This window comes from Ailuropoda melanoleuca, chromosome 6, assembly GCF_002007445.2.
Source record: "Ailuropoda melanoleuca isolate Jingjing chromosome 6, ASM200744v2, whole genome shotgun sequence".
Lineage (NCBI taxonomy): Eukaryota > Metazoa > Chordata > Mammalia > Carnivora > Ursidae > Ailuropoda > Ailuropoda melanoleuca.
The window spans coordinates 127,681,510-127,696,236 of record NC_048223.1 but is presented as its reverse complement, the minus strand read 5'-3'; the positions used below and the strand labels follow the sequence as shown (position 1 = coordinate 127,696,236).

At 47.2% G+C, this 14,727-nt stretch overlaps 1 protein-coding gene across 4 annotated transcripts in view; it reads right to left on the bottom strand.

The window, feature by feature from the left end:
• MGMT (O-6-methylguanine-DNA methyltransferase) overlaps positions 1 to 14,727 on the bottom strand; it is a 291,274-nt gene that overhangs the window by 69,138 nt on the left and 207,409 nt on the right. For 3 of the 4 annotated variants that reach the window (XM_034663435.1, XM_034663436.1, XM_034663434.1), the window contains one exon: positions 1,347 to 1,415. The exons of the other annotated variant lie outside the window; for it this stretch is intronic. In XM_034663435.1, the coding sequence (XP_034519326.1) occupies positions 1,347 to 1,415 (69 nt within the window). The remainder of the gene's footprint in view (positions 1 to 1,346; positions 1,416 to 14,727) is intronic. 4 annotated transcript variants of the gene reach the window in all.

The following is a 14,727-nucleotide window of genomic DNA, read 5'->3' as shown; positions in this document are numbered from 1 at the left end:
ACGCACGTGATCACCACAAAACTGGCAGGTACTTCACGGTCTGAGAGGTCGACTTGCTTATCTCAGAAGCCAATTAATGCTTTCTTCATTAGACTTCGTCAAATGATTAGTTATTATTGACACAACTTTCTCTGGATGAGCTCAAAGCATAGTCAGGGACGTGAAATCCACTGTTCTGCAAAGACAGCTGACCCCTGACCGATGTGGCGGAGCCGTGCGGGTTCGCTTGTTTGCAGACTGATGCGTTACAGTCCTGTAAATGTATTTTCCTATGACTTTCTTAACAGCGTTTTCTCTAGCTGACTCTATTGTAAGAGTACCGCCTAGAACACATGTAACATACAAAATACAAGTGAACAGACTGTTTGTTACTCGTGAGGCTTCTAGCTAACAGCAGGCTATTAAGTTTGGAGGCGAGTAAAAAGTTGTATGTGAATTTTCAACTGTGTGTGTGGGGGGAGGGTCAGTGCCCCTAACCCAGATTGTTCAAGGCTCAACTGTACTCGATCCATTCGCTCACTGCACAAGCCACTGAACTCGTTTCACACCATGTAGCTGTGGAAAGCACAACCTACTGAGTGGAGAAAGGGCCCTCCGGGAAGGAGACCACACAGGGAAATGGGGTGCAAGTAGGAGGGAGACGGGGGCTGGCAGGCTTTGGGGCAGGTCTCATCTTCATCCTAAGGGTGTGGGAAGGCAGGATAAGGTGTTAAATAAGGACTGGGAGGACAGAGCTCACCCTTCCAAGAGCTCACTTGGGCTCCGGGGAACTGGTAAGGCTGCTCGTGGCTGGGCAGCCAGCTCTGGCTGATGCCGCCGAGATCTGGTTTCTGTGATCAGCACCCAAACGGAGAGTCTCATTCAAGCCATTATCCATCCCTCCTGAATATTCTTGCTAGAATATTCTTGTTAATCATTACAATTGTTAGATTTATGTGGCGTATTTAAAATTCAGCAAACTGTTTATCTATCTTCCAATCAACCACCTGCTTCCAACCCAGCTGACCAATGAAAAAAACTCATTTGTGGCAAAGAGCTGTCCCCTCACAAAGGTAGATAAGAGCACAGCAAAACCAAGATCTCGGGGGAACTTCCTACTTTCCCATGTCTCAAAGGAGGTGGTGACTCCTTTCGATTTCAAAGCTCTTTTCTCATTTTTGGTATTTCCCTCTCCCCTTTGAATATTATAAGCAGGAGGAATTGTCATATGCACAATTACCTCTATTTAGAGGGTTTTTTTTTTTAAGAGAAATTATGAGATTTGAAAACACAGAAAAGATGTCCTTTGAGTGGTGTCCATATGAGCTCAATATTTAGATTTATAAAAAGATAGAAAGTTGACTTATCTAGGCTCTGATAAAGTTCCCTGTGGCCAGAGACCCCAACGAGCAAGGACAGCATCTCTGTATCTCCATCTACCCCAAACACAAGTGGAGTTAATTAATATCTCAAACTTCCACATCAGCTGATCTAAGGTCAGGTTCTCAACAGTTTACATTTCCTTGCGATGCTTGATTTATGCACCGACACCCTCCAACCCACAAATACAACAATAAAAATGCAGACGAGGGGTGGAAATTTGCAAGTACACTTTTCTCTTCCACACTAGGTGAAGTGGTTTAGATAGCTGTCACTAACACCAAGGGGTTTATTAATAGGCAAAAATTAATTGTATGTAGACTGAATTAATGAGATGGAAAAACATGCATATTTCAGCTAATACAGAGGGGACCGGCCTCTGCACAGGCATCTGTAATGAAGTGGCTGGGCCGTGGGATGAGGCGACGAGCAGCTACTAGCAAGCCAGGGTCCTTTTGTGATCACGGGGGCTGGAGATACTGTTAAAAAAATACACTGTGAAATGTAAACATGAGGCAACTGTTTTGAGCACAAAGTTGACCCCCGATGCGTATTCTGCAGACTGCCATCTACAGATTTATAAATAAATGATTAGATGTAAAATCTCTAGAGGGTTCTCCTTTTCCACAGCAATTACAGGAGCAGATTATTACCATTCAAGTGGGGCTCCAGTGAAAGTTCCTTGACTGGCAGGAATCACTCACTGCCGTCCTCACGTCTAAGTCACCATGACAGGAAATCCAATGTCAGCGTGTACGGCGGACGTTCTCACAAGCCAAGTCAATATGCACTGAACGAACACATTCTTGAGTTAAAATATATTACTGTCAATAACACACTGAATTAAGAAAGTATGAAGTTTCAAATGTGATCAGTGTCACGAAGAAGTTTTCCATATTTCATACTCACACAGCGTTGAACATTGTCGTTTGTGGAAGTCTAATGCTCACTTGGACAGTCTCTCTTTGGCTGTTCTGGATGTTTTTTAAGTCATTAAAACACAAGGTAATGAGGCTAATCAAAGAATAAGCAATGAGCAGTATCAAGCTCAGCACACATTTTTTTTTTTTTCCTAGCTGAAGGGTTTCCTTTCTTCCCTGAATCTTTGGGGGAAAAGTTATCTTTTAGCTTTGGGACCGACTTTCCTTCCAAGAGTGGGTCTGGCCCCCGCCCCTACATTCACACATGAAGTTGGTTTCCTGGGATTCACAGCAGCAAAGCCAGCAACACGCCCACTCTCTCCCGCTTTCTTTTTTTTTTTTTTAATTTTTAAAACTGGCATGTAGTAGGAACAGATTTTTTAAAAACTGTTGAAAAAATTTAAGATTCACAAGACATTGCAAACACAGTGGACGGAGTTTCCATGTACCTTTCACTCTGCCTTCTCCGGTGATAACCTTTCAGGAATCACGGAGCGTTTGCAAGACCAGTAAGCTGACACCGGTACGGTGCTAGTTACTAAACCACAGATCTTATTTGGATGTCACAAGGCTCTATGTAGACTTAAACATTTTTAAATTTTTAATGACATTTTAAAACGTTTTTGCATTTTTAAAATGCAGTTTTATTACCTTAGATTCATATACCCATCACCCCAAGCAGGACACAGCCTTGTTCTGTCCCACATGGACAGCCCGCTAGAGTCCCCCCATGCCCCTGCCCAGTCCCTGACCTGCTCCTCGCCATTATATGTCTGCCACGTCAGGAGCACCACACCACCTAGGGGCGGCTCTCTCCACTCAGCACAATGCCCGTTAGGCACATGCAAGTTGTGTCACGCATCCACAGTTCACTGCTTTCTGTTGGTAAGCACTCACCGCGAACGGGCCAGTTATCCACTCACTTTGGGAAACACATTTGAGTTGTTCCCAATCTCAGGGTCATTGTAAGTACAGCTACTCTGAACATTTGGGTGCAGCTTTTGTGTGGACATGAATTTCCATTTCTGTAGGGTGTGCGACCAGAGGTGTGCCTGCTGGGTTTCAAGGAAGCTGTGGGTTGACTTCGTAAGAAGCCACCATCCTGCTCCCCAGAGCGGCTGGTGGGTGTGCAGTGGTGTCTGACCGTGACCTCGTCTTGCATTTCCCCATTGGCTCATGAAGAGCATCTTTTCTTGTGCCTATTGCTAAACTTATAGCCTCTTTGGTAGAGAGTCTGTGCAATTCGTTTGCCCATTTTCCAACTGGAATGTTATTTTCTTATTGTTGAATTCAGAGAGGACTTTACATGTTAGGGACACAAGCTTTTTGTCAGGTATAGGATCTGTAAATCTTGGGTCCTGGTCTCACCTACCATGCTCTTTTTAGAGGGTCTTCTGCAGAGCAGAAGTTTAGGAGAATTTTAGAAAGGAATATGTAGTATTGATCCTTCTGGAATTTTCTTATCTTGGACCAATTTTCAAGATGGGTAGCATCTCTTGGAGTTGAACGGCCAGCTCTGCAGCCTTTCAGCAGATGCCTTTAGACAACCTTGGGTATCCCTACAGTAGGCTTCATCTTTGGAAGATGGGAGACACTGCATGTTTTTGATGCACACCAAGAACGAAATGCTCCACACATCATAATGTGATTTAAAATATAATTCACATCACAAGCTCAAATGTAAAATGCCTTGGTTGGGTAAATGTGTGAAATAAATACTGGTACATATTATAAATACTGGAGGCCAACCTGATAAGAAGGCCAACTTCAAGGTGCCATCTAGACAGGAGGGGGACAGACACAGATGGAGGCCTGGTGTCAGGTAATGGTCCAGACATCAGGGTGCGGGTGCAGGAAGCACTGGGCGGGGGAGGCATCTTCAGTGGAAGTGCAGGAGGAAGCTCACACACTCAGCAGCATTGCCACCCTCACTTGGTAACCAGTGATTTACTGACACAGTCCCTTGGGAAGCACGTGTGATGCGTCCCCAGCTTGTGTCTCATAGTGGCAGCAGATGGGGAAAGACGGGTGTCAGTGTGGGAAGGGCGCCAGGCCACAGAAAGGCAAGTGTGAGGATTTTCTTGAGGGATAGAGAGTGCCAGGTAGAGAAGCCAGGACAGTGTCAGATCCAGAGAAGAGCACATACCACGTTCCTGGAAGGGGGCGGGGATGTGCTGTCTGGGACAGGCTGTAGGACAGGCACCTGGGAGCCTGTGGGCAAAAGGCCCCAAACCATGCCGAGTTGGGGGCTACCCGTGGAGGTGTTGGAAGCAAACAACAAAAAAAACAACTAAAAATTCAAGAAAAATTCAACAGTCAAAACCACCACAACGAGTAGATCTTCCCGGTCATGGCAGGCCCTGAGCAGAAGATGCCAGTCACCTGTGTGGTATGGAGAAGAAGCCAAACCTAAAAGGTGAAAGTCTGCACATCACAGAAAAGCCAGAGCCTTACCCCAGCTTCTGAAGGAGATGTTATTTCTAACTTTGACAGGAAACATCCCGGCATCCCAGGGTTAACAGGCGCCCCGAAAAGGGAAAGGAGAGCCTTGTTGTCCAGTCCCAGGGCATGGCGGGGGGGATGTGACTGTAAGCCTCTCTGCAGGAACTATGGGGTCAGAATGGTATCATGGACGTGGGACGATCAGTTGAGTTACAGTAATTTTGGGAATAAATAAGCGGTCACTTTGGAAGGCCTAAAGGGTCACCAGGCCCCAGAGGACCAGAAGGCCAGGGCACAGGCATCCCTGCCCTACCCCTGAGGGCCAGGACAGGCAGACCTCCAGACATACCTGGAGGAGGTAGCCAGGATGGGTGAAGCCCTCTGTTAGGAAGGAGCACTTCCTGAGACACAGATCTATCCTCCTTCCTCTTGGTGCCTCGGTGTCCCCAGATATGGATGCCTGAGGAGAAGGAGGGCTCTCTTTTCATCAGAGTTCTGCAGCCCTGGAGGGTGGGGTAATTACAACAGACCGCGGTCTGCTACTGGATCCCCGAACAATGCCTGAGAAACACAATCTAAACTCAGGCCGGCCTCCACACCAGTCGGTTCCAACTCGTTTGCCTTGGCTTTCCCCAGCTTGTAAAATTCACTGACTTTAATGAAAATTTCCAGAAAGTCTACTAGTCATACAGTCAGTTAAAAAACCCTCTTCCTGGTACTACAATAGCATGTAATCGCTGTCACAAATCGATAGGACATGAATGAGAAAAATGTACAAGGTCTATGGAAGGCTGTGCTCGTTTGCTACTGAACTGGCCAGGGCGTCAGAGCAGCTTCTGCCTGCCTTCCCTCCAAATCAGACCGTTTCTAGCCTCTCCGCAGAAACTATGGGGTCAGAATGGTATCATGGACGTGGGACGATCTGTTGAGTTACAGTAATTTTGGGAAAATTATTTGTAATTTTGAGATACTTGTATTCCCATGAAGTCCATTGGAGTTCTTTTTGTAACTATAAACACGGCATGTTGTCTGGTACACACGATGCTCTGACTGTAACTCTCCAAGGAAGATGTCAGGCTTGTGTTCTTGGACCGATTTTTTGTCTCAATGGCATCAGGTTAAAGGAGGACGACTGGAGGTCTTCCACGCGTGACAGCCAAAAACATAAAATCCCTCATGAAAGGATGAGGTCTGGGAAGGGGGTGGATTTGTTTCCTGACCGGGGCACCAACAGGAAGACACTGGGGCAGTATCAAGTTTACCTTCCAGAAGCACAGCCTCTCACCTCATTCACGACGGTCAACATTCACTGGGCCGTGCTCTTAAACATTTTATAAATATCCCATTTTCTTTCTTACTTACACACTTTTTCACTGAAATAAGCAGCATTTCTCAAACTCTGTGGGTCCCCCAAATCACCCAGGAGGTTCTCACGTGTTGGAGAAGAAAAACATTTGCTGGTGAAACGTGGGGACACACCCCCTCTTCCGAGGTGGGTCTCAGGCCACACACCCAAATCTGAAAAGTATTGCAGTAGGGGCCCCTCCAACTTGGTCCAAACCATAGTTTCCCGAATTTTTCTGTAGAATCTTCAAGGTACACGGAAGTTCGCAACATCTGGGGAACAGATATGTGATAGCACAAAATTTAATCCAAGTTTTCTACGCATTAATCTGAGCCACTGACTTGTGAGAGCTTAAAATCATATGATCTTATGAATAACGTCTCCTTTATATTACAAATGTTATGCTTCTTTTTAAGGTGGTTTCAACGTAGGCCAGTTATGGCTGGATCTGTGCGTGACGCGGGTCTACACGGAATGCGCACACACAGTGACTGATCGGCCTAGCGGATGTGTGCTACCCCATAGGTGTCACTAAAGCGTCATGAAGTGGCCACTGTCCCAAGCGCCAAGGGACTGACTGCATTTTACGTGCAGTTTAAGGTTCAAGATAAACACCTAGTTCGCCTCCTGGTGTGCCAAGTGGAAGGCAGAGTTTTCCAGGGGAGATGTGTGCTTGGAACAAGGTTCAGAGCCTCTGCCTTGTGCCTGACCTAACGGGAGGGGACCTGAGCTGGCCTCCAGGCCCACACGGCTGTGAGGCCCAACCAACCCAGTGCCAGCAGCTGGTTCTCACGTGGGTGCCAGCTCCTGAGTCTGCTCCCGCTCAGAAAGGCCGGCAGGGCCGGGCAGCACCAGCCTGGAGCCCGGGAGCCTGCACNAGACCGTTTCTAGCCTCTCCGCAGAAACTATGGGGTCAGAATGGTATCATGGACGTGGGACGATCTGTTGAGTTACAGTAATTTTGGGAAAATTATTTGTAATTTTGAGATACTTGTATTCCCATGAAGTCCATTGGAGTTCTTTTTGTAACTATAAACACGGCACGTTGTCTGGTACACACGATGCTCTGACTGTAACTCTCCAAGGAAGATGTCAGGCTTGTGTTCTTGGACCGATTTTTTGTCTCAATGGCATCAGGTTAAAGGAGACGACGAGGTCTTCCACGCGTGACAGCCAAAAACATAAAATCCCTCATGAAAGGATGAGGTCTGGGAAGGGGGTGGATTTGTTTCCTGACCGGGGCACCAACAGGAAGACACTGGGGCAGTATCAAGTTTACCTTCCAGAAGCACAGCCTCTCACCTCATTCACGACGGTCAACATTCACTGGGCCGTGCTCTTAAACATTTTATAAATATCCCATTTTCTTTCTTACTTACACACTTTTTCACTGAAATAAGCAGCATTTCTCAAACTCTGTGGGTCCCCCAAATCACCCAGGAGGTTCTCACGTGTTGGAGAAGAAAAACATTTGCTGGTGAAACGTGGGGACACACCCCCTCTTCCGAGGTGGGTCTCAGGCCACACACCCAAATCTGAAAAGTATTGCAGTAGGGGCCCCTCCAACTTGGTCCAAACCATAGTTTCCCGAATTTTTCTGTAGAATCTTCAAGGTACACGGAAGTTCGCAACATCTGGGGAACAGATATGTGATAGCACAAAATTTAATCCAAGTTTTCCACACATTAATCTGAGCCACTGACTTGTGAGAGCTTAAAATCATATGATCTTATGAATAACGTCTCCTTTATATTACAAATGTTATGCTTCTTTTTAAGGTGGTTTCAACGTAGGCCAGTTATGGCTGGATCTGTGCGTGACGCGGGTCTACACGGAATGCGCACACACAGTGACTGATCGGCCTAGCGGATGTGTGCTACCCCATAGGTGTCACTAAAGCGTCATGAAGTGGCCACTGTCCCAAGCGCCAAGGGACTGACTGCATTTTACGTGCAGTTTAAGGTTCAAGATAAACACCTAGTTCGCCTCCTGGTGTGCCAAGTGGAAGGCAGAGTTTTCCAGGGGAGATGTGTGCTTGGAACAAGGTTCAGAGCCTCTGCCTTGTGCCTGACCTAACAGGAGGGGACCTGAGCTCGCCTCCAGGCCCACACGGCTGTGAGGCCCAACCAACCCAGTGCCAGCAGCTGGTTCTCACGTGGGTGCCAGCTCCCGAGTCTGCTCCCGCTCAGAAAGGCCGGCAGGGCCGGGCAGCACCAGCCTGGAGCCCGGGAGCCTCCATGGGCAGCAGGCGGCCGAGGTTCTGCGAAGGGAAGGCCGGGCCACTGGCCGTGCTGAGCTTTGATGCACTTCTAGGTTACGCCACATCTCCAAAAGAGTGACCCGGCCCTTCTCTCCACAACTCAGAAGGAGAAGTCGAGGCTCTCCACATGGAAGCTAGCCACTCAGCTTCTCCTAGCTTCCCCCTTTTAATTGTACGGTGGCCTTCCTGAGACGAGTGTTTCTTGACAATAATGAAGGAGGACGTGGGCCGCCTCTGTAGTTACGGGGGTTTGGTATTCACAACCTGTCAAGGGAACTTTATGACCTCACAGCCAGTTGCTATAATTCCAATAATGACCTGCAGACACCAGAATCTGAATTTATCGCTGCACCTCTTACGCCTACTGCAGCCTCATCCGTGAGCAGAAGGGCTCCTGCTGCTGGTGCGGGGGAGGCTGTGGGTGGTGGTGATCAAGGTGCCCAGGACGCCAGCATCCCACACCCGGCCAGATGCTCAGTGGCCCCCGAGTGTGGCCAGACGGCCCGCTCCTCCCCTGCCGGGCGCTGCCCAGGGAGGGAGTGAGGCCAGCAGGGTGTCCCCGCAGACCCGCGCTCAGCGGGCTGCAGCAGGGCGTTCCCAGGCCACAAGAAGCAAGAGAAGGCCATTGAATGGTGTCAGAGAGGGACCAAGAGACAGGCATTCTGTTAGGACTGGCCGTCAGGTGGGGTACGGGGAGGAGAGCTGTGACTTACGGGCTGATTGGGTGGCAAGAGAGGTCCCTGATTTCAGCCTACATAGGATTTTCTCTTGCTCACCGCCAGACCTGGGTACTGCTCAGGGAGCAGGGGGAGCTTGCTGCAGTGGCTTCCCTTTTGGAAAATAAAGGGATGAAGTCTGTCTGCAAAAACCTAAAACAGGCTATTCTCTACAGTTTAGAGATTAATAGAAAAGTCAGCGATTCACGGATTGAAGGTGACCTTGGAAACCAGGAAATCTTGACTTGTATTAGCAGAGGCCAACTCAGGGTCATGCCAGGAAGAAAAGTGTCACATACAGTAAGTCAAATTATCAACAGAAGATAATTTTAAGATATAAGGTAAGAAAACACAAAGTGAATACCGTAAAGCTGAAAATGAAAATACGTACAATAAATATTTTTTAAAAATACGTGTATTTCATAAATCATCTCTCAGGAAACTAGCACAAAGGTTGGTCGTCCCCCCACCCCCCACCCGGTAGGGATGTTCCCACATTCCACCCAAGGCCGCAGATCCAGCAAACCACTAACCCACCAATAATGACGGGAGAGGCCTTACTGTGTCCACTCATGCGTCAGTGGGATGGGAGACTTACTATAGTAATGACTGTAAGTGCTCCAAACAGTAACTGCTTCAACTTTTTTCCCAAAACAAAAACACAGTCTTGGCGCCCAGTGTCTGTTACTCTGCCCACCCCATCCCGAACGCATCCTCTGTGCTTGAACTGTGAGTTACAGGAGCTCATTTTACCCCATAATCTTAACGTACGCAATCTGCCTGCATATTTACCAAGAAATTCCCAATGAGATAGAAAATTTCATTTCCCCATGTACTACTACTGCAGAAAGCCATTCTTAATGATTTATTTTATTTAAAGGAATTTATCAATTTAAAGTGATTATAATTATCAAATGCTTATTTTCTATTACATAGAACATAACTCCAGCTGCAGACTCAAAGCGAAGAGCAGGCCGATGTGGCCGGACCCTCAGACGTGTCCTTTTCTGGACTCCAGCCGCGTGGACGGAACTGCTGGGGGGAAGCGGTGTCTGAACTGGGGAATCCTCCATGCTGGTCCTAAGGTCCCAGCAACCGTCTCCACAAGGCACCTCTGTGTTGATGTCCCAAGCTTGGGGCTGATGACCAGGCACCAGGGCCGAGCACGGCCGGCCGGCCAGCTACACGTGATCAGAACACAGTCATGTGCGCCCAGAAGGAGCAGCCTCCCACTGCCCAGGAAGCAATGGTGTGAAAAGCAGATGGGTAAGAGAAAGTCAGGGATGTGCATGCCAGAACTGGGCTGCTACGCACCAGCAGGCGGCTGCCTTTGGGCCCACAGCTTGCGGCGGTTCTCACCCAAAGGACGGCGGGTTCACCTGACTGCCTGAGTCTGGGGCTGCAGGGAAGGAGATCCATCCACAAGGGGGTGGAGGGGAATGTGCGTCTGCCATGTCAACGGGGCTCCCTCCCTCCCATGTGCCAAGTTCCGTGCCACGTGGACAACAGTGATACCTGGCCCTCACCTTGCAGGGGCTACGGCATGCTGGCTCCCACCCCTTGAATCCTGGCATGCAATAAGGTGCAGACTCGAAGCTGTAATTCAAGGGAAGAGGACCCGCAGGTTCCACTGTGAGGGGGGTGGGGTCACTGACCCTGGGAAACGGGCTCTGGCAGGTCCATTTTCTCATTGCACTGAGTCTCCTGGCAGCGGCCAGAGTTTCCCTTCTCCTCACGCAGACCCACCTATCTCCTCCCTCTGGGTTTGTGTCCTAGGTGGTCATCTGCATCCATGGCTCATGTCACCAGCTACAAGGTGGATTCTTCTCAATCCACACCTCCACCCTCTGTCCTGTATTTCTCCACCAGATCAACCTGTGTGCCCGTGCAGCTTCCCTGGACCTCAGGAAGAGGCTGCCAAATGCTGACATCATCGTCCCTCACGGCTGGGCCTCCTGCTCCATTTCCAACCCTCTCTCCAACCTGTCCATCTCAAGACCTCACTCCAATCATGGTCTAGGAGTCCACACTCCTCTCTTCTCTTGCCTCGACGAGGACGACATGCTAGTAGTTGGCTAGCCTGCATCCCCCAGCATCTCCAAATCCAGCGTGTTCTCACTACAGCCAGAGACAGCTAAAAAAACTATCATGGTGACCGTGCCTGTTCCCTCCAAGTGGCTTCCTGATGCTCTCCCAGAGCTCAGGCCGAGCTGGCCCCTTGCTGTGGCTTGGTCCTCGTCTTGGTTCCTGTCCAGCTACTTTGTGCAGAGCACACAGGTCCCCTTCTGGGTTTTTCCAAGTACTCAGGGACTTCACACACAGTTCTGACCAGAATGCTCTTGTATTCCCTTCTCATTGCTCAGATCTTATTTAATGTTGCTTCTCAAGGAAGCCGCCTCTGGTGTGCTCCTGAAACGTCACAGTCCAATAAAGGTTCACCATCATACCCGGTGTGGTGTTTACAGGTGTTCTAAGGAACTACTAACCTTAGAATTGGAATAGAAAAGCCCAGGCGCCCCAAGCCCTGAGTGGTCACCAGATTGGGTAACTCTGGTTCTCAAACTCACAGGAATGAACATCTTAGGACATGAACGAATTCTCCATTCTTGCACCTAGTTTAATAAATGATAGCCAAGACACTCCATGGGTACTGGAGACCACTAAATCAGGGAAGTCAGAGTTCTGTCCTTCTACAATAGCCAAAATAATTGCTGTATGTATGAGTCTCAAGCATTTAAAGTTTAGTAAATCTCTCAAACCCAGACAGAAGCAACCACACTGCTGCTTTAAATCAATACTTTAAAATACTCAGCAAAATAACTATATATAAAGGATTAGGTTTGGTAAAAAGATAGGGCTATTTCTTTACAAACTTCCATTTAGATTTCAATATAAATCATATTTAGTAAACGCATTTAAACACACATTAAATACCACACAAACACGTTTTGATACGGTTAGAATCGGCATCTCAAAAAACTCATGCATCTCATTAACCATTCACTTCCCACTAATCTGAAAACGCCAGCTGGAAATTTCTTTAGCTAATATGTCCAGGCCTAGAGAACTTGTAACCTTATGTACTGGCATCACGTCAATTCTGGATGGGGCCAGAGGGCTGGCCCTTGGACAGCACATGCCTCCCCAAACAAGACACAGCACGAAGAACAAGGCAGAGGGTGGACGTCAGCCTACACACCTGGGCATGATTCAACACCACCTGTCATCGGGGCTCAGCAGGAAGGTGGCAGGCATCATAAAGATGACACCTTAACATACATGGAGAGCTTAAAGTGAGTGAGTGTGTGTGTGTGTGTGTGTGTCCATATGAAAGTCTGCCTGTGGCCGAGAAATGCAGACTACCCATGGAATGGGGGGGGTGCGGCCGAATGCATTATTTTAAAAATCAGGATGGGTGATTTAAGGTCAGTCTTGAGAAACAGGTGGGTCATGCAGTGACAACTGTAGGACATGGTGCAGGGACAGCAGCAGTCCAGGGCTGTGTTTTCCCAGAGGCAGAGCATCCGTGACAGGTGGCTGGGATGGGTTCTGCCCAACCATGGGATGGGAACAAGGGAAACTGGTGGGGCCCTGGCATCTCCTCATGTTGGGGAGGAACCTGAATGGCCACCCTATCAGACTGAGTGTGAGTGGCCACTAAACCAAACCTCAGAGGAAGTGCAGCTGTGCTCCAGTCACATGGAAACCCAAGCCCTGCTGCAGGAAGAATGTGCGATGCTAGGTACCACGCCACGTCGACACACAACTGTTCAAGTGCAGTACTGTCATACAGAATAAAGAAATGAGTGGACACACAGACAAGATGAACAAAACCCAGCAAAAACAAGTGAGCAGATCACAGGGAGGTAGGAATATCAGACACAAACTGAAAATACTGTGGTTCATTCAAGCAGGATAAAAGTCAAGATTACAAAAATTGTGGAAGAATTGCCAACCTTATAAAAAAGTGAAAATCCTAGAATTGAAAAATGTTGGAAATAATGTATACTATGAATGGATTTAAAACCAAATTTGGCACAGTAGAGAAATTAGTGAACTGTTAGAAGAAATGAACAGAATGAATCGCACAGATAAAATAATGCAAAATAATGAAGAACAAGAGGAAGAACAGATACAGGGAAGTCTGACAGGTGTGTGAGTGGGGTTCCAGAAGCACATGAGACAGCATGTATAAGGCAGCCATTGGACAGAGAGGTGAGCCCACACAAAACCTGCTGAAAGACATGAAACCACAGATCCAGGAAGCCCTAGGATTCAAAGCAAGACAAATAAAAGATGTCCACATCCCTTCAGAGGTGAAGTCAGAGAAGAGCTATCACTTCAGAGACCCAGCAATTGTATTTACAGCTGACTTCTCACAAGGAGTGATGGACGCCTAAGAAAAAAGGAAAGGTACCACTAGACTCTGAACAATAAATGTCAACCTGAAATTCTAACCCAAGGACAAGAATCATTCAAAGATAAAAATTAAGCTATTTTCAGAAAAAGGAACAAAAATCTGAGCATTCCTTACCAGTGATCCCATATGGAGGTAGATAAAGACCACGTGTGCTGACGAACATGTCATTGGCACCCCAAAATAAGTATCCATTCACGCAGGCAAGTTTAAGATATAAAGTGTACTGATATAAAGGATATATAGCACATAGTTTACATATAACATACAATATATTTACATATAATATATTGTATATGTAACATATAATAGTCTTTCATGTAAATTTTATATAGCCACTGATTCTCCCAGAAGCTTTCATTAGTATTTGTTTAACTCTTGTGCCCACAGCCAACCTGTGGTTGGAGCTGATGGATGTGCAGCTCCCACGCGGCTGTGGCTAGGTTAACAAGGGCCAAGTGAAGCACTGGGGACGTAGGTCAGAACCTCCCACACTTGCCAGTTAGAGTTGAGCAATTTCTCTGCTGAATCAGGTTATAGCTTAAATATTAATTAGTTTGGCACTATTCAAAATGTAATGTTTACACACATGACACTCAAAGCTAATGTCATTATTAACATATTTTCTGTTACGTTCATAAATCTAGAGCAATGGTTTGCAAACATTTTCTTAAAGGTTCAGAAAGTATTCTAAACTTTGTCTAGTCTAGTCACAACCAATGGGGTCTGCTGTCTAGTCTAGTCACAACCAATGGGGTCTGCTGTTCAAATGTCAAAGTAGCCATAGGCAACGCAAATGGGCATGGCTGCGCTACACTGAAAATTCACACACAAACACAGATGGCCAGCTGTGGGGTATATTTGGCGAGTAAGCTCCAATTTGCAGCATTTGCTGATTTCCGTATATACCTGCACTAGGGCTGATTTCAATCTACCAATGTGATAGCATTGACCCCACGGCTGAGAAGAGATCCTCAGGAGCACACCGCCATAAACATGACCTCAAAGGCACAGATAACAGATTAGTGTAACTGGAAGGGATGAGTTTACCATACCTCTCACTGTAATGTATTTAACTATAAATTTATATAGTTTAATTTTTAATATGGAGTAGGATAACCAGTTCACAAAATTACTGTCAATTAAAGAATGGGCTCTCAAGTGCCACTCTGAGACAGTATTAGCACATCATTACTGAAAAGGTATTATTCGGCAGAAGGAAAGTTATCAATAGCAAGGAGACTGGAGATACAGAATGAAGAGCAAAA